The sequence below is a fragment of the Hippopotamus amphibius genome, chromosome 1, assembly GCF_030028045.1.
Source record: "Hippopotamus amphibius kiboko isolate mHipAmp2 chromosome 1, mHipAmp2.hap2, whole genome shotgun sequence".
Taxonomy (NCBI): domain Eukaryota; kingdom Metazoa; phylum Chordata; class Mammalia; order Artiodactyla; family Hippopotamidae; genus Hippopotamus; species Hippopotamus amphibius.
Window position 1 is genome coordinate 6,070,710 of NC_080186.1, and position 19,458 is coordinate 6,090,167.

The following is a 19,458-nucleotide window of genomic DNA, read 5'->3' on the forward strand; positions in this document are numbered from 1 at the left end:
CACCCCGGTGTCAGACACAGAAAGTCTTTGGTTCAAACAACAGCGAGATGTTTTCAGCATGAAAGAAGACACTATATGTCACTGTCACCTGAGTAAACATCTCTTGATTTTGAAGAAAACTACAATGTGTAAAAACTAAACAAAAAACTATGTTTCCAACACCTATGATTTTGTATTATTTATAACATGGATTCCCTCCTGGTAATGAAGATTCAACTCTATTATGTGTCCTGTTTTTTTTCAGGCGTTACCTTAGCATCAAAGGTCATGTGATTTATCAAGCCAAAGACTACGTGGTAGTGCTTAAAGCTGAACCCAAGAGGCCTCACTCCCCATCATTTTCTCAGAAGCACTCACTGTGATTTACACAAAGGTACTAATACCCAAGACTCTGATGTAGCTTAGGCCAAACAGTGTCTTGAGAGAGAAGAGGCATACAGCTAAGGGGACCCTGAGATGCTCAGCAAAAATTCTTTACCATATTTTACTACTAATTATACATCTTTGTAAGCATATTGAGGGAGGCAAATAGTTCTAGAGAAAGGGAAAATGGGAAGAAAGATAAACTACAAGATATTTGCACAACTGGGATACTGAACTTTTTGACTTGAAGTTATTCTCTTGGGTAACATGAGGTTAACACGTAATACCCATTCAACTAAACCTCTATAAACAGTTGGTTTTCCACAATCACAGCCGCTATTCCCACTTCAGTGGGCAGCAGTGTTCAGAGAAAGGCCAGATTTAGCTCCTAAGTAATAAACACCAGAAACCAAAAGAGCTGGGAGGGCTGTCCGTGTCCGGCCCACCAGGAAGCTCTGAATGCACAACAGCACCAAGTGGCCTGGTGAGCATGGAAATGGAAGTCTCCTTCAAGACAAAGGAATTTCACCCTTTAGACCAGGCAGTACTCTACCCACTCTGCTTTTCAATTAAAGGGGTTTTCTGCAAGACAGATTAATGAAAAACAGGCAATATCTTTTTTAAAAGTTTCAATACATTTACAAGAAGAAAGTAATTCTGTACTTTTCACAGCATTTAGCTACTTTACATAGTATTTGGAGTAGATAAGAATAACCACACCCTGTGTGCCTTTTGCCTTTGCTGAAATTAATCTGTATGCTTTCACTGTAACAAACCATAAACATGACTATATAAAAAAAAAAGAGATCCTTTTCAAGTCTTTTTATGCACTCTTTATAGATGGTACCTCATTTAAATTCTCAAAACAATTCTAAGGGGTAGAAGGATCACCCCATGTACAGACACAGACCTGAAGGGACAGAGAAGCTGAATTATCTGCTGAGGGCCTAAGGCAGGTAAGTGGCAGAGGAGGCAAGAACCACCACTCTGGTCTCAGGCACAGCGACAGTCAAAGATGTGCAAACATTTTATACAGCTTATAACACCTATAAAATGTTCATGCAAAGACACACCATTTTAGAGAAGATAATTTCCCAGATCTTGTCAGGATTTGACCTGAACTTCCCAATGAACAGCTCAATGCAGGCTGCCCAGTTAAAAGAGATCATCAAGTACTATAGTTACCGGTAAGGCCAAGAATAGAACACAGGCCTGCTGACCCCGCGCCCATGCCCAATCAGGCGTGTTCTTTTGGATGCTGACACCCGTCTGAAGTTTCAAGTCAGTTAGAATAGCAAAGAAACGAGTTAATAATTCTGGTAAATAGAGGAGAATATGGAAAGTATCTAGATTAGTGGGATCTGAGATTATATATATATATATTTAAAGGCATGACCACATGAAGACCTCTACCTAGGGAGTTTTGAACTGAGAACACTGGTACCTGCAAATTTTCTCACTGTCTGCAGCAAAAATGAAAAATAACCTTTGCCCTCCCCTCCTGATGAGTTGTGAATGATTAGTTTGGCCATGTTGATAACTAAGGAAAATGTAAGAAGAGTACAGCTCCTAGCTGACTAGAAGACTTAGATTTATGCTACTACCAACCTCCTCCAGTTTCATGCAAAAGACAGCAGAACACTAGGAACGACCAACGAAGGCCCTAATAAATTCTCCAGTGCTGCAAACAACTCTCCCATCAGCTCCAGTGACTGCCCTGAGGAGGAGGTTGACTGCAGAGGAACAGGAAGACTGCAGAGGAACAGGAAGACTGCAGAGGAGATGGGAAGAGAGGAGCCACGTTCCTGGAAAACAGGGACCGCAGAGAAGTGATGGGGAAGGGTCTCAGGAAAGAGGCGCCTGGAAAAGACCAGAGAAACTGCTCAAAAGGTTGCTGTATTGAGAACTTCTCTGTGGCAAAGAAAAGGCTACTTACTGAGTCAGACATCATCAATAAGAATAAGGGACAACCAAGAGAAGGAGGAAAACCAGATTAGAAGATCCTTCTCTAAAGGTTAAAGGTCATTCAGATCCCTTTCCACAAGGGAGATAAAATGCAAACTGTCTGGCATTTCCAAATGTTAGACACTAGGTTTTAGATTCGATACTTAATCTTTTGATTAAGTTTATTTTTTAAAAGAGAGAGATAAAATAATTGTCAATCCTGTATCAAATTCTTCATGGTTTGCAACTTTTAGCAGAGCACAGAGAAGATAAAACTTGAGAGATTATAATCTGGCCCCTCACATCAGCTCAGATCTGCTCAATGATCTCTCTCGTTTTCACTCCAATTTGGCCAAACCCAAATTCCTACACTTGGGTAAAGCCTTTTTAGTTTTTACTTCAAATAACTGAAATCCTTCAGAAAACATAAAGGTATTTCTTTCATTGCTCCACATTAAATACCTCTTACCAATCTGTTCTGGAAAGAGCAAAAAGTAAGTTGATTATACAGACTGATTACATAATATATTTTAATGTCCATAAACAGCTTTTTTAAATTATCCTCAAAATGACCCATCTCAACATATTTAGATGTATAATACTGAAAATTTAATCCAATTATTGTTTAATTCAAACCACCAATTTATACTACATGATATCTGAAATCTCAGAACCCTTCTTTCCTATTATGAGGTCTGTACAAGGTACTATATAGAAAACGTGTCCAGAAACAGTTAAATAAAACCAACAAAACTCGAATAAAAGAACCAAAATTGAGTAAGAGGAAATCAATAAACAATACCCAATTAGCAAACAAAACCCAAACCAACCAGGTTTTGTTATGGATATTTCTCACAGAGATTCTCCTCCCAAAAGCGGGGTGGGGAAGAAGTCCGATGTCTAAATATTCACCTCCCACCCCCAAGCCCTGAAGTGCACTTCCACTGTACTTGGGCCACAGATCCTGGGAAGTAGCTGGACCCCCGTCTCCCCCATTCCTTGGCCAAGCCACAAGGAGGACTCACCCCACCCTCCTCCAATACCACCTGTAGGAAATTACAGGCTTATTCAGGTAAGCCTGAATGAATCTCCTGCTAGCATTCTCTTTACATAACTTCACTCCCAAGTTCCCTCAGCATACCCACCTACCCCAAGATTAGCAAAAGCACTCATCAGATCTGATTCTAAGCTTTGTGAAATATCAAAGGAATTTTCAAAAGCCTCATTTCAAGCAGTTTATAGGGACCCCTGTGTATCTGTCCAATAAAAAGTGAAAACTTTGACGGCTGGAAAATTAGTTAAAATATAGCAATGCGAAATACATTTTAAAAGCCCCAAGAGAATTTAAGTATATGGAGCTACAAACCTCTTAGCTCTATTGTCTGTTGATGACTTTTGTCAATAACCAAATCCAAACTAGTGATGATATTTTCTATTTCTGCCACTGTATTTAAAATTAGATGTTAATTCCCCAACATCCCAGACTCCCCTCCCCCCATAGCCCTCTGTTGCCAAAGACTTTTCTGTTCCAAAATCCACTTTCCTGGGGGGTGGGGTGGGGATAAGCATACTCTGTCACTTCATTATCTAGAGTCATGAGCAAAAACTAAAAGTGAAGGAAGGAAAATGAATAGGCTGCTGGAGGCCAGCCTGGGTTAAACACAGGGTTAAAGGAAACCATTTCATAAGATCAAGTGCAGAGAAGCAGCAGGAGGGAAGAGGAAAAAACCAAGTTACATAAAGTCCAATTGTACTCACTGTTTCCTTATTGGGAAGCAGCTCCTTTCTAATTCTGAAGAAGTTCTTGCCGTACTGCCTGAGCCCCTTAACGAAGCGTTTCTGTGATAAAAAGAAACAACAAATGGGATGTAAAAACCAAAAACAAAACAGGATGTCAGCAAAGCAAAGATATCTGCAATCAGCAGAACAACAACCACAAAAAAGTCTGCGCTAGGGTAGGTTGACTAGGCTGGGGGAATATTTCAGTAGCACAGCTGGGACCCCCGCCCCGACGGGCCCCGCACAGCCTCCATCAGGTCCCCAGCCCCGCACACCCGACAGCTTTAGGAGGGCATCCTGCGTCTGAGGCAAGAAGCAAGCTGTGCCCTCGCTGCCTCCAGTCTCCGCATCGGTCCACAGAGGCATAAACAACAAATACGCTCCGTGTTTCAATAAAACGGCACAACTGGTCTCCACCTGAGAACGAAGCTTCCCAGAGTGTCGAGCAGAAGGGGGAGAACGGAACCCAACCGGGAGACTTTTCTCCAGAAGGGCACCCTAGAGGGTTAAAAGGCCTCCCGTTAATCCGAGGAATTCACCAGGACAGCAGCGGCACCGCGGACGCCCACCGGGGGCCCGACCCCGGCCGGCCTGCCCCGCCGTCGCGGGCGTGAAAAGCCACTCCTGGGCACCAGATACCGAGCCACCAGCACCCCTCACCCCTTCCTCCTGCCCCGCACACCCCCCCCCCCCCCCGTCTCCCATTTCCTCAGCGGTCCGGGGACTTTCACTTTGTCCATTCCTCCCGGGCAGCCCCTCCCCGCCGCCGCGGGGCCCCCACCTCGGGGCGCGAAGCCGGGTCCCGCGCGACCGATCCCCGGCAGCCACAGGTACGCGGGGCCGCCGCGGGCCACACTCAGGGTCCGGGCGGCTAGAGGCCGCGCCTGTCACCCGGCTCGTGCTCCGGCTCGGGCTCGGGCTCGGGCTCCACAAAGCGCAGGGCGGAGGCGGCCGGGAGGCTCGGCGTGTGACCGCGGCGGGGCCGCGCGGCGCGGGGCGCGGGGCTGAGGCCGCCGCCGCCGCCGCCGCCGAGGGAGGAGGCCGGAGCTGCGCGCAGAGGCCGGCGCGGCCGCGGGCGGCTGCAAAAGGCGGCCTGGATCGCCGCGCCGCCGGCCGGCCCGGCTCCGGCCCCCGCCCCGGGGCTCCGCGCGGGGCCCGCGGCCACAGCCACCCGGGACCGCGGCGCCGGTACCTCGCTTTCCTCCTTCGGAGCAGCGGGAGTCGACCCGGGCGGCGGAGCGCGGAAACTTCCTCCCCGCCGCGGCGGGCGCGAGCAGAGGGCGCCCGCGGGGCCGGGGCCGGGCCGCCCTCGGGCCCTTTCCTGGGCCGCTCCGTCTCCCGGCCTCCCCCGGACGGGCAGAGTCAGCCGCGCACGCCCGCCGCCGCCGGGCTGCGAAGCGGGGAGCTGGCCCCGACGACCCCCGCGGTCCCTCCGGCCCGGGATTGTGGGCGGCCGCTCCCGCCCTGCCCAGGCATTAGCCGGCACCTCGCAGGGCGCCGTTTCACAACTAAACCACCGCGGAAGCTTCCCAGCCAATAAATCACCTGCCCACCGGGAGGAGAGTCCCTCCCACTCCCCGCGGTGGAGACCAGCCGGGCAAATTCAGTGAAGAGCCAGACTTGGCCTGCAAGACCGATCTGCAACCTCCTACTCCATTCCTGGAGGCTTTGCATTTTCAGATTTCATCCCTTCCTAAGATATGACTCATCACTGTCAGTTTTCAACACAATTCGTATAGTTCAAAAGGAAAAATCTGTCAAGGCACAAGAAAGGAGCAAGCTCTGCTCTAGCCTGAAGAGCACTGACCCTTGTTACCTGAAAAAAGTATCACTTATATGCTTAGCACGCATCCTGGGCTCCGTGGTAAGGGATGAGACTGCCCTGCCCTCAAGGAGCGGGCCTGGCCAACAGGTAAACAGATCAATCTCAGGGCCCCAACAAAAAGCAGCAGAGGAACAAAGGGAGGGAGGTGGGGCCAGGAGGAGGAAGCAACTTAAACTCTGCCGCTGTCTTAGCGGAAGTGCTAAGGAAGAGCACCAGCCTGCCAGGTGGGCTCCAGCAGGGCCACAAGCAGAGGAGTCAGCCAGGAAGGGCAGACAGAGGATTCTGGGAAGTGCGAGGAGGACAGGGTGTGCAGAGTGGAGCGCCAGCAGATAAGACTGAAGAGGCAGGAGAGGGTCAGGTTGCAGAGAGCCTTTCAGGCCAGGCTCAAGAGTTATGGTCCTAAGTGTGTAGGCCAGCGGAGAAGTGTAAGGATGGGTGTTCCATGGAAAGATGGGACAGGGACTGCTCCGGCGGCACTGTCCCCCGTCCCCCCCCCCCCCCCCCCGGCGTGCATCAGGGACAGGCCAGCCGCAATGCAGTTAAAGAGGCTGACCCAGGTGTGAGACAAGGAGGACGTGAATTCAACCTCAGCCTTCAGAATTAATGCTTCTTAATCTACTCTTTAAAAAGTTAAGTGTTTAGTGAGCACCTAACACTGGGAGGAATTTTTAAAATGACAACAACAAAATGGCAGCCATGGACCTTTATTATAATGGATTCATTTTTTAGCAGGTAAGATAAATGTGTGTGAGGTCACTACAGAACATTCTGAGATAGGTCAGCCAAGCATGAATTAGTGAAGGGCGGCTCACCAGTGCTGCAAGGGAGCCGAGAAGAGGGATGAACTGTCCCTGTCCAGAACACCTTCACCAAGGCCAGATGGGCAGAGCAGACGGCATCTGAAGGTGCAGAGGGGTGGGAAGGCCCTCCAGGGAAGACAGAGGCAGAGAACAGGAAGTGGTAATCAGACCGGGAGCGTCTACATGAAGATGAGGTGGGCTCTGGCATGAGGCAGACGGTGGAATGGCAAGGCCATGTACTCCGAACGTGGGCTCCATGCCAGAGGACACACAACAGGTTTACTGGGAGAGGCCAGCCCAGTGAAGGAGCATCTAAGAAAGGCTGAATCTGGAAGAGCAGGGTAACGTGGGCAAGTTCCGCAAGCGTGCGTTCAGACCCCGATGCTGCTGCCTGTTAGAATCCTCTGAACAGCCTCCATTCAACAAATAGTTATTTCGTACCTACTTTATACCAGGAGCCTCACAACCGAGAAGAAACTATTGGTATCTCCATTTTACCGACAAGGAAGCTGAGGCACCATCGGTTAAGTAACCAGACCAAGGTCACCCAGCTCCTCAGCATTAAAGGCAGAATTCAAACCTGGGCTCCAAAATCCATGCGGTGCACTACTGCCATGGTCTCGGTAAAGTGGGCTAAGTTAAGAGTCTACAGAGATAATCATTATCAGTCATAGTACCATTATCTGTGACTCTGCCCATTCCGCGCTGCTCCCCCCCCCCCCCCCCCAATCAAATCACCAAGTCCTCAGCGTTCTTCCTGAGAATGGGCTTTCGGCGCCTTCCTTTCCCACCCATTCCGGCACTAGTCCCAGGCCAAACCCTGATCCTTCTTTCCGACTAGCTGGCTTACCAATCCAACACCCCCATCCAGCCATTTACAAACCTCTGCCGAGAAAGTTTTCAAAACCACGGATTTCACCTTGAGTCCTATACCATCTTGTCCCCAGAGCCCACCAAAGAATAGCTCTTTGACCTCTTCAGGGTGGTGTTGAACCCCTCTTAGCCTTGCATTCAAGGTGCACCAGAATCCCATCCTTGCCTACCTTTCCAAACAGACATCCAGTAATGCCAACTGGCCCACGCTACAACCTCTGTCTGAACTCCGACTCGGGGGTAACTTTAATCCTTCTCTCCACAACCTACCTTCAGTTCAACCTCAAACTCAAGCTCAAGTCCCTCCCACTCCAAAATGAACTTCCCTCACCATTCCCCCACCCATTCATTTGGCATTTATTTATTTGTATAAGGCCTCATGCCCTTGGAGAGTCTGTAAGCTCTGAAAAGACAGGAATTGTATCTTATACCACCTTGCCTCCCTGTAGCATCAGGTAGCTGGAGTTTTTGATATACAAGGGAAATAAACCATGAGAGGACAAGGGCCTAGGCTAGGGTGGTCACAGTGGAAATAGACTGTTAAACGCTAAAGGGCCCTTTTTGAACTTTGATAACAGACTTGATCTCATGGCTCCATGACACCAAACTCTGCTGATTTTCCTCCTCTCACCTGGCTGCTCAATTCTCTATTCAACCTCTAAATATTAGTCTCCCCAAGGCTTTGTTGTAGGTTTTCTGCTCTCCAAACTCCCTCCCAGTGTGACTTCCACTGCTCCCCTGGCTCTAAATACCATCCAAGATTCTCACTACTACTTCTAAGGCTAAATCTATGGCCCAAGCCCATCAGGAACACTTGTCTTATAGACATTTCAAACTAACTACTTCCATGGACTTGACATCTGGTGGTGAACACAGACCACTGCTGTCAGTGTATAATCAGTGACTGTGCTATCAAGTGCAAAGCACCATTGGCCCCACTTGTTTAAAAAAAAGGAAGTAAAAGCTTCATGTGGCCTGTACTGTTACTTCTCTATGGAAAGCCACAAGGCCTCAAAACTGGCAAAACATCTGCTTCTCAGAGACCAGCCTTTACCTTGTGGTTTACCAGAAACGTAGAGTAGCCTTTAAAATCGAAACAAAGCCAACCCACTCAGAGCGGTCAATGATTAGAACAGGTCAGTACGTTAAATAGGTCGCTGAGGCTGTGGTCTGCGTTCCGTCTATTCATTCATCTCTCTGCAAACGAAGACCCTGAAGTTTTTAAGACTTTAATTTCATAATTAACACTATCAACTTACAAATAGACAGGTACTACAAGCTTCTAAACAAAAGTTCACAAACACTGTCTGTTTCTTAATAGTGCTCTAGCAGTTGAGCTGAAATTCAGCATCTCCAGTGCTGAGACGCAAGGCCTCGTCAATTGGCCTCATGAATTATGTCTCTGTCCATTAACTGTTCTTTCCCTGACAGTGTAGAGATGGTAGAATGCTAAGATGCCAAGGGTGCAGGAGAAAGAAGACTGCTCATTTATGAGGCAGGAGCTGTGGCCGGGTCACTGCTCCGCGTGCCAGGCAGCCCTGCTTTTTATGCTCCACAGGCTTGCAGTCCAGCCACTCTCAGACCCATGAGCTGAGGTTCTTGGGGTGTTGGCACTAGTTCTCTGGTGCTGTTTCCAATCAACCTGTGTGTTTCTTGGGAACACAAAACAAGTCCTCTTCTATTTCTCAATCCCCATAGCCAGATGAGATCCAAATGTAAATACAGATTTATTGGTGGCAAAGAGATTGTTCTTTGTTTTGTTTTACAACTTAGTCTGTGGTTGTGCTCCAATTTTTATTTTAATTACCGAAATATATTTTGACACATAACATTGTGTTACAAGGTGTACATGTTAATCTGATACATGTATACACTGTACTGTGATTGCCAGTGTAGTGATAATTAGCACTTCCATCGTGTTACATAATTATGCTCCAGCTTTTAAGACACATTGCTATAGTTTTCTATTTTCGAGCTGAAACTTCATATCACCATCAGAAGTTACCTACCTCTAAGTTCCTCGTAGGAACATTTAATTCTTGGTTTTAAAAACAGTGAGTAACCTGAACACAGTACTTACTGTTAAATTTAGGTTTTAGTAGAATCTGGAGAACTCTATGTCTCATTTTTGGTAGAATGGAAAGAATATGAGATTCAAACTCAGAAGTCCTAGGATTGGTCCGCCCCTCTGTTCCAAAGAGGAAATTCTGACATGGCTGTTTAGACACAGCCACTTTTGAAATGGGAGATACTTAATAGGAATAAACATAATTGGGTCAAAATGCAATAATGTTTCCTCTTATGATAACGTAACAAGTTCAAACGTTGCGCTCATCATTGCTGAGCCTGCCCCAGGTCAGAGCCTGCCAAGCCCTGTGCCCACGGGTGATGCCGGCCTCACTGGCTGCCCAGATGCTGAGAGTCTCCCCCCGCCCCGCGTAAGGGGTAGGGTTGGCCTGGGGCAAGCAGCTTCACTGTTCTGTGTCAGAATGAGAAACACCACCCTATACAACAATAAAAACGGCCAACACTGAGTACTGCTCCAATGCCAGGCACTGTCATAAGGGCTCAAAGTGAACTGACTCATTTAAGCATCACAATAACCTTACGAGGCAGGGGCTATTAATATCTCCATTTTACAAAACTCACCATATGTCACCAAATCCTTGAACCAGGTTAGAAGGGGCAAGGGTGACAAAAGTAAACAATTGGGGCACTTCAGGCATGGGGTGGAGTCAATAAGAGGGTGTGGATCAGGCTATGATGGGCACCTGCTGCCTGCATTTGCATTTCGAGATTTTAAGTGTTTCCCAAAGGTCTACAAATGGACACGTAAAGGCGATATTCCCAAGACTTCATTTATTCTTGTCTCAGTTTGTTCATCTTTGAAACTGACCATAAAATACCTGCCCTGCCTATCTCAAAAAGATTATTCTTAATATCAAATTGGATTGCACACAGAAGAGTACTAGGTGGATAAGGCCAAAGTATAAGGTGCGCTTATCTCCCTCGTGTGCACGTGAAACTCCCAATGTGGCTCCTTGCCAGTGCTGGCTCTGACCTGTGTCTACAGCAGAGAAGAGGAGCCAGAGGAGAGGGGCAATGTTACCAAAACAGCTAAAAGATAACTCCGCGTTAACCCCTGGCCGAGAGCTTTCAAAATTAACTCCCTCTGGTGAATTTTAACTAGTGTATCACAGTCAGAAACTCACCATGACTTCTGAAAAGCAACTTCTACTCAGTCCTCTTGCATAACTGTTTGGAAAACACTGTAGGTATTAAAATGAGTCCCACTGTGAAAATGGTTCCTTCTGTTCTACCCTGTTTTCTGCACAAAATTTTATGTTAATGACTTGCTGCTTCTCAGGGGACTGAAAAGCAGGCAGATCTGCAAGTAAGCAAACCACAGTCCTAGCAATGGAGAGACAAAGTGTAAGCCCACCAGCCAGGCAGGGAGTGAGAGGAGTACGTCCACTGCTCTTTTGAAGGTGTAGAGCAGCAACAGAAAACCGAAGACATTTCCTAAATGTGGGCCTGTGTTAATGGGGGCTAGTGAAGAAAAAGAGAACGCTGCTGCCAGGCAGAAGAAAGACAAGCCTTTCCAAACATCTGTATTCCATGATGCCCACCTGTTCATCAATGGCTCTCACTGACCAACCACCAGATGAGAATTTACTGCATTTCACCCATCTAATCCTGTTTGTTACAGATTCCCATCACCCCATATCTAAAGCATGCTTCCGGCTGGAGGTAGACTATTGATACTGCTTTGAAAAGTATTATTTGAGTTTTGGTTTAAAATATTTAAGACACCAAGTAAAGGGTGACCCAAGTAAAGCATGACGTTTTCAATAAACAGTAGCAGAAGCAACGTGTCTGAGAGGAGACATGCCAGCGAGCTGTGGGGGGCGTTTCCAAGATTTCCAGTATGTTGCCCCTGATTTCTGAGTCGACTCTGTAAGTACATTTTGAATTTAATAGCAGTATTCCAGAATAACTAGTTAATAGTTAAGTTCCATTCAACTAGCTATAGTTTAAAAACAGCAAATAGGATAACAATTGAAAATAATAACCACATTTTTGCTGATGATTCTCAAATCTCTTGAGATCTGACATTTTTCCCTAGCTCAGACTTGCACCTACACTTTCTATTCAGAGTAATATCTTCCGTTGTCTCAGGACATCACAATGTCAACATGGACACTGGTGGGTCCCAGACCACATCGTCCTCAAGGCTTCTCAATACACTCTCCAACACAGGTGTCACTGGGTCGGTGCTACAGATGGAGAAACTGAAGTTTAGGTAAATTAAATATCCTGCCCCAATCCATAACCAAGCAGGAAGGGTGGAGAAGTAGAGAGATGAGATTTTGAAATAGGATTAACTGCTTAGAATCTAGGTGCAGAAAACACTTTCCTGTATCTATACATATCAAATGAATTCAAGGGTATACTATCTGTCTAAAAAAAAAACTCTGAAGGAAATTTTACATATACACACATATACACTTGCTCTTCGAAGCAAAAGTGTCAGAGACTGTATGCTGTATATCCATATACATCCATGTTAAGAATTTTCCCACAAAAAAAGCTGGCTTGGAGTGCATGCCTCTGCCCCTAAGTAATGCCACCCTTGTGTAGGTCATAGGCTTCCGTGTCCTCGTGTGCAAGAAAGTGGCGGGGCTTCCTATCATCTGTCTGTAAAGCCTTGACAGTGGATGCCTCTAGTTCTCCATCACTGGGAGCTGTAGTCAGGCAGGTAGCCTTTCTCCTACACAGAGACAAGAGGATGGCTAAACTCTTTCCAAGAGACCCTGTCAACGCGTGACATGTTTTGTCAACTGTCTTACCTGGAAATACAGAAGACTGGTCTAAGATACCTTTAATATTAAATAAATCCTAGTTTTTGCAAAGAAGATTCATTTCCCCACCTCGTCCCAAAAGATCTAACGGTCATTAGAACAGAAGTCCAAATCCAAGCCTGTCCATTTCTTTTTTTTTCTTTTATTTATTTATTTTAAGAACTTTTATTGAGATACAGTTCACATACAATAAACTGCATATATTTAGAGTGTACAATTTGGCATCCCAATCTCCCAATTCATTCCCCCACCCCCAACCCTCCCCGCTTTCCCTACTTGGTGTCCATATGTCTGTTCTCTACGTCTGTGTTTCTATTTCCGCCTTGCAAACTGGTTGATTTGTATCATTTTTCTATATTTCACATATATGTGTTCATATACGACATTTGTTTTTCTCTTTCTGACTCACTTCACTCTGTATGACAGTCTCTAGGTCCATCCATGTCTCTACAAATGTCCCAGTTTCATTGCTTTTTACAGCTGAGTAATATTCCATTGTATATATGTACTGCATCTTTTTTATCCATTCATCTGTTGATGGACATTTACAAGCCTGTCTATTTCTAAGAGATGTCCTCCCTAGCATCAAATACAGCAGATTTCAAATATTCAGCTGTCATGGAAGAATAATACCAAAGCATTTTCTTTCCTGGTCCCTTTCCTTTCCAATCTTCCAAAGGCCAAAGAGTATGTGAGTGGGGGAGGCAGGTCTACTACGATCCTGCCCTGATTCTTCCACCTTCATCGACTCAGGAGCATTGTGACAAGGAACGGCTCCTAGTTTCATCACTCTTTTATCCACCCCCACCCTCCCCCCAGCCCCCGGCGTCTGCCCCCAGAAGCTACAGAAACGCAAAGGATGACTCAAGTGCCAGGTCCTACGGTGTTTGAGGCCGGCAAGAGGAGTCCATCAGTCTTCCTACCCTAGCTGACTCTTCTGCTGATGTGCTCCAGAAGGGTCTACAAGAGCTGGGCAATTGTCAACTCAACACTCACTCCCTGCCATACTTGTAACTAGTAGAATCCGAGAACACTAGAGCTGGAAGCTTCAGAACATCTAAGCTGCTCAAAGCTCTCACTTTACAGACAAGGATCATACATTATTTAAAACAAAACAAACTGAAACACACATACCCACAAAAGCTTTGTATCTGTGACAGACTCTATTTCCCTCCTCCTACAAGCTGCCCCTACAGTGTGATGAAGACACTCCTCCACTGACATGTGGGTCTCTGGTCCCTGCCCTTGAGCCTGGATGGACCTTTGTAACTATCTCGACTAACAGGGCACAAGTGGCACTGGGTGGCCTGAGGCTGAGGCAAGCATAAAAAAGTAACACAGCTTCCGCTTGGCTCTCCCTCCCTGGACATGTGTCTTTGGAGCCCTGAGCCACCACATTAAGAATCATGGTTATCCAGAAGCCACCATGCTGGGGAGACCACACAGGGATAGAGAGGGATGCCTCAGAAACTCCAGCTGTGCAGCCCCCCGCCATTTGAGGTTTTCTAGCCCAGACTCGCGAGTGAAGGAGCCTGCAAGATGACTCCAAGCCCATCTACCATCTGACTGCAGCCTCATGAAAGCACCCCCAGTCAGAACTGCACAGCTGAGCCATTCCTACATTCCTGTCCTGCAGAAACAGGAAAATAAATAGTCATTCTTATTTTAAGTTGAGGTAATTTTTATTGTTGGGAGTACTCTGTTAGGCAGCAAAAGGAAACCAACACAAGATTCATTACAAACACCACTAAAAACTTCAACCTCAATGTTAGCCAACTATTAATTAAATCAACCACTAAACCATCTTCCAGTTAGACTTCCTGAGACAACCTGCAGGCCCCTCACTCTATAACGCTCCTCTGCTCTATGTGAACACCCAGCTCTTGCTGCCATATGACATGACATGACCTGCTAGGATCCTGAGTATGTGAGGGAATCCCCAGCACCCGGAGCAGGCGACCACTACTGCTGGCTGCATGAACAAATGAATGTACCTGGGAGGTGAGCTGGCTCAGCCATCTGCCCTCCAGTCTGACTCAAGGTCTCCTGACCTGTGCTCACTGCTAAGTCCCTGACGCTTTAATTACTACCTACGGAATGGTTTGACACCTCCTTTCCCGTCTGTTCAAATGTCCAAGTCTCACTAGAGACACCATGCTATCTCACTCCACTGTACCAGCTTAGCACCCAGAGTGAAGCTCACAAGTTCCTTTTTCAACACACCTGTGTGCGAAACCCTTCCAGGTGGTCACAAATGTCAAAAAAAAAAAAAAAAAAAGTCATTCCACTTTTCAAAGACCACATGCCCCACAGGAAAACGATCTCATGCTGGATGGTTTACATAGCAACTGTGCCCACCAGCAAAGGCCACTGAGCCATCCTATACATCTCCGTCTACATGACCCCCTGAGTCTAGATGATTACACTGAGTAGCTGAAGTCCTTCTACCCCTGCAGGCCTAACACAGCATCACCACTGGGTGAATATCAGAGCAGCATGCCTCAATGCACTTCCAAATCAAATGAGAACCGGCTAGTTAAGCAGCAGCATGAACAGATGCAGAAATACCGCCAGCTTCATACCTCTTACCAATTATGGCTGCCCAGCCTCACCCAAATTAAAAATAACCCAACACTAATAACGAACCCAAATGGGCATTAGAGGCTCCTTCTCTCCCTGCAATAGCACCGCAGTCCCCACGTAAATGTCCCTGTCAAGTGGGTCATAATTAAGTCACTAAAAAGTTCACCTTCTTTAACAAAGTAGATCTTGACACAGGAGGAAAGAGGAATAAACTGAAAAAGAAATGTGGCTTCTCTATAAGTTACAAGAGAACAAAGAAGTAGAACTCTTTAGTGGGAAGCCTTTAGCAAAAAGTATAATGAAAGGTGTTTAGATCAATGGCTGCCCAATAAAACTGAATGTGAGCCACAAATGTGAGCCAAGTCCAGACCTTTCATTTTCTAGTAGCCATAGTTTAAAAAGAAACAGGGGAGGGAGGCTCACGCGGGAGGGGATATGGGGATATATGTGTAAATACAGCTGATTCACTTTGGTGTACAGCGGAAACTGGCACAACATTGTAAAGCAATTATGCTCTAATAAAGAACTGAAGGGAAAAAAATTAATTACCTACATACTTTACAAAAAAAACAGGTAAAATGAACATTAGTAATACATTTTAATTCAACATATCCAAAATATTATCATTTCAATGTGTAATAACATAAAAATGATTAATGAAATATTTTACATTCTCTTTTTCCTACTCAATCTGTAAAATTCACTAACAGCACATCTCAACTCGGGCTAGCACAGTTCAGGTGCTCAATGGCCAGAGGTGGCCAGTGGTCACCACAAGCAGATAGCACAGGTCTAGGATGAGCCCTGCTCCTTTTTGGTAAAACATTAAAACATCTAAGGCACTAGACGTTTTCTACAGGGAGGTAAAATAAATACATTGTTAGAATTATGGACAATGATATCATACAGTCCTAAATGAAATAAAATCATATAGGCCCATTATTTCAAATTAAGTGAAACGTGTCTTCCTGAAGAACTCAATCAATCCAGAAGCTGTTACAATCCGCCCCCGCCCCACCTCCCAAACAGGGGAAACTGAGGCCCACAGAAGTGGCTTCTGGACTTTGTTTCCCTCTCATGACAACATGACAACAGCTAGGGCTCCTTATTGAACTTTGGTCACTTAAATGCTCTCCAAAATGAAAGGAAAATCAAGTATCCTTTCAGGAAATGCAGGGGGGTAGAGGGGAAAGGGGAGTGTATTTCAATTACAAAAGGAAAAACTCGGTCACAAGGCAGATCCTGGTCTAACCAAGGGTCACTGCTTTCTTTCCATGACAGGCACCCTTCTGGTCTCACACTATCCCCCACCCAGGATGCCTATCACCAGAGAGGCCATCAAGGGAGGGCCCCACATCAGGGGCTGGTAATGGGCCCCACCTCGAGGCTGCTCTGCTGGCTTTGTTTGGAACAACAGCGCTCCCATGATACCTCACTCTTGCTGAAAATACTGGTATTAAGGGAACATGAACACAGCTGTGTGTAAATTACACACACACACAGATTCGATCTGTGTACTTATAAGCAATACAAACATGCTAATAGTGCATCTACATACACAGTTGGATACACTGGGCTGCATGCAGAGTGGCATTTGAGTTCCAGAGCATTTCCTCAAAATCTTACAAAAAGAAATGCTTAGGAAATACTTAGCCTACTAAGTCAGGCTGAGGCTCTTCCTTGCCCACCCCCCACGCAGACCGCCCTCGCTACCCTCCTCCCTACACCCAGATATTCCTCATTTGCAATACTGGAGAAAGTATTTGAGGCTCTATGAAGGAGAACCCTCAAAAAGAGCTTTAAAACTCACTTCTATAGCAAAAATTAATCAATGAGATAATTTCCAGAGTTAAAAAGTTATAAATGAGGAGGAGGGGCAAAGAAGGCAGAAGCCGAAAGTAGGAAGAATCGGAAAGTTCAGAACTGACTTGTCCCACAATGACAGCTTTCCCTTGCCCACACCAGTTCCGCGCACATATGAAGAGGAAGACCTCCTTAAGCACCCATCACCACAGCAGACAGTAATGCAGGGAGTTTTCAGCTAATTTTGAAAAATAAGGAGAAGAACAATCAGCATTTTACGCTTTTACTGCATTAAATCCAGAATAGACACACAGCATCAGGAAAGCTGGGCCCTGGTTCTATCAAGGCTTCACAGACAACCCTGGCAAGCCATGAACGGTCCCGGGGCTGAGTTTCTCATGGTAAGATGACATCCCATGTATCCTAACTTACCCAAAAAAGCACTAACCTTTAAACCGCTGGGTGTTGCAGTAAAATAAAAGAAAGAAAAGGGTAATAGTGCAACTAAATAAAAATATTTATCCTATATACATGTTGACAGACAGAATAACAAGCTCACGACAGGCCTTGATTTTATTCTTTAAAATTTTTACAACAAAAGCCTCCAACTGATAATCTTTTATTTTTTCTTAATGTGATTCATATACACTCCTGGTTTAAAAAAGAAATAAAAAAGAAAAAGGTCTATTTCTGAGGCCTGGGTTTACCGGCTTACATTTCCACCAATAAATCACCTCCCAATCTGGGCCTGGAAAAGCACTGGCCACGGTTTGATTGCTCCAGCCCCAGGTTGCCAGGCAACCAACACGGGGGGGGGGGGGGGGGGGGGGAGTCTGAGAACTGCTGACAGATAGCCAAGTAGCTGAAACAACAGACTTCTCTCTGTCAAAAATGTGTTTCAGAGGGCTACTTCCCCACCTCTGTTCTCTGCTAAACACTACACGATTGTAAAATCAAAATCAAAAGGCCACTGTAATAAAAACACACTTCCTGCTCAATTACTAATTGTTAAAAAGCTGTGGGGAGGCCCAGATCACACAGTGTATGGCAACAGAAATGTGATACTCTAAATGAGATAAAGTCAGCAGCACGCGAGAAACCTGATCTAAATGCAGCTCTGCAGCTTCAAGTCAGGGGACCTGGTGCGTGGAGCCAACCAGCTGCCTGAGCAGGCACCGGGAAGGAAATAATGAACGCCGAGATGCTAAAGAAACAAGCCACACAGCAACCAGGAAGGCACGGGTTCACATTACTTACTAATAAAACCAAGAACATTCTCAATTGTTGTGAAACACAATCTGGAGATAATGAAAGTTTTCTCCCTCACATGGATTTCTTACACCAGAATAGGGGCAAGGAAGGCCGAAGACCCTCGAGAACCACGCCCCCTGGCGGCTGGGTGGTGGTGGTGGTGGGGGGGAGTGGGGTGGCTGAATTTACAGGAGATACTAATATCTTTCAGGTAGTGCCTGATAATACAGGTGTCCCTTGGTATCCAAAGAGGACTGGTTCCCGGGCCCTCCAGGATACCAAAGTCCGTGGATGCCCAAGTCCCTCGTATAAAATGGTGTAGTGTCTGCACATAACCTACGCATATCTTCCCCTATATTTTACATCATCTCCCGATTACTTATAACACCTAATACACTGTATCAATAACTGCTACGTAAATAGATGCTGATGAGCAGCAAGTCCAAGTTTTGCTTTTTGGAACTTTTTGGAATTTTTTCCCCTGAATAGTTTTGATTCATGGTTCGTTGAATCCACAGCTGGAGAACCTGCAGATGCGGAAGGCTGACTATACCAGGTCTGAGTCTGACAGTCTAATACAATGTGATAAACATCTACGTGGCATGCCCAAGCCAGTCACGACACCCCACAGTCCTACCAAAAACTCTACATGGTGTCCTTCCATGAAATCACTTTATTGAAACTGTCATCTAGCACTCTTTGGAAACTGACTGACTGACTGGTATTTGGAAGAGGCCAGCACTGAGAACACAGTTCTTCACCCTTTTCCTGCCATGGAACCTTGTGGCAGTCTGGTAAAGCCCAACCTCTTCTAGAAACGGTTTTTAAATGCCTAAAAGAAAATAAAGTGTGATTACAAAGGAAACCACTTATATGGAAGTCCAGTTATCAAAACATTAAAAAAATGCAAACATACGTACCTAATTTAATAACATATTAAATAAACTCTCATAGAGGGTTCTGATTTTTGTTGGATTTGGGGGGGGGGGGGGCGCAGCGAGGGTGTTGTTTCGTTTTATGATACGAGCTCAGATTATAAATGCCTAGAGGGCAAGGACAGTAATTTAGTCATCACTAAATCATCAAAGCAATGTGTGGCCTGGTTCCCTGCCCAAGGCTGACGAACTGAAGGCTCCCAGGCTGGCCCTCTCCATAAGGACAGTCCCAATTCTGGGTTTTTCCCAGCGCCCAGAAGTGGGCCTGGAGAGTAAGATTTGTCGGTAGGTCCATAGTCTGCAAATCAAGGTGTGCAGACACCAAAGACTTTCTTCAGGGTACATGGACTCAAACAGTTTAAAGGGAATTCATTTCCAAACCTTCAACTTTCATATATTTTCTTCCTAAAATTCCTCTGTCTGAGAACACTCCCTTGTGA

At 45.9% G+C, this 19,458-nt stretch overlaps 1 protein-coding gene across 9 annotated transcripts in view; it reads right to left on the reverse strand.

The window, feature by feature from the left end:
- Window positions 1-19,458, reverse strand: part of RERE (arginine-glutamic acid dipeptide repeats) — a 410,456-nt gene that overhangs the window by 56,982 nt on the left and 334,016 nt on the right. For 5 of the 9 annotated variants that reach the window (XM_057695312.1, XM_057695296.1, XM_057695303.1 and 2 more), the window contains one exon: window positions 4,066-4,146. In XM_057695312.1, the coding sequence (XP_057551295.1) occupies window positions 4,066-4,146 (81 nt within the window). Of the gene's footprint in view, window positions 1-4,065; window positions 4,147-4,503; window positions 4,544-4,867; window positions 4,912-5,278; window positions 5,581-5,631; window positions 5,766-19,458 lie in introns of those variants that run through there. The other 4 variants (XM_057695330.1, XM_057695347.1, XM_057695356.1 and 1 more) reach the window with 4 other exon arrangements.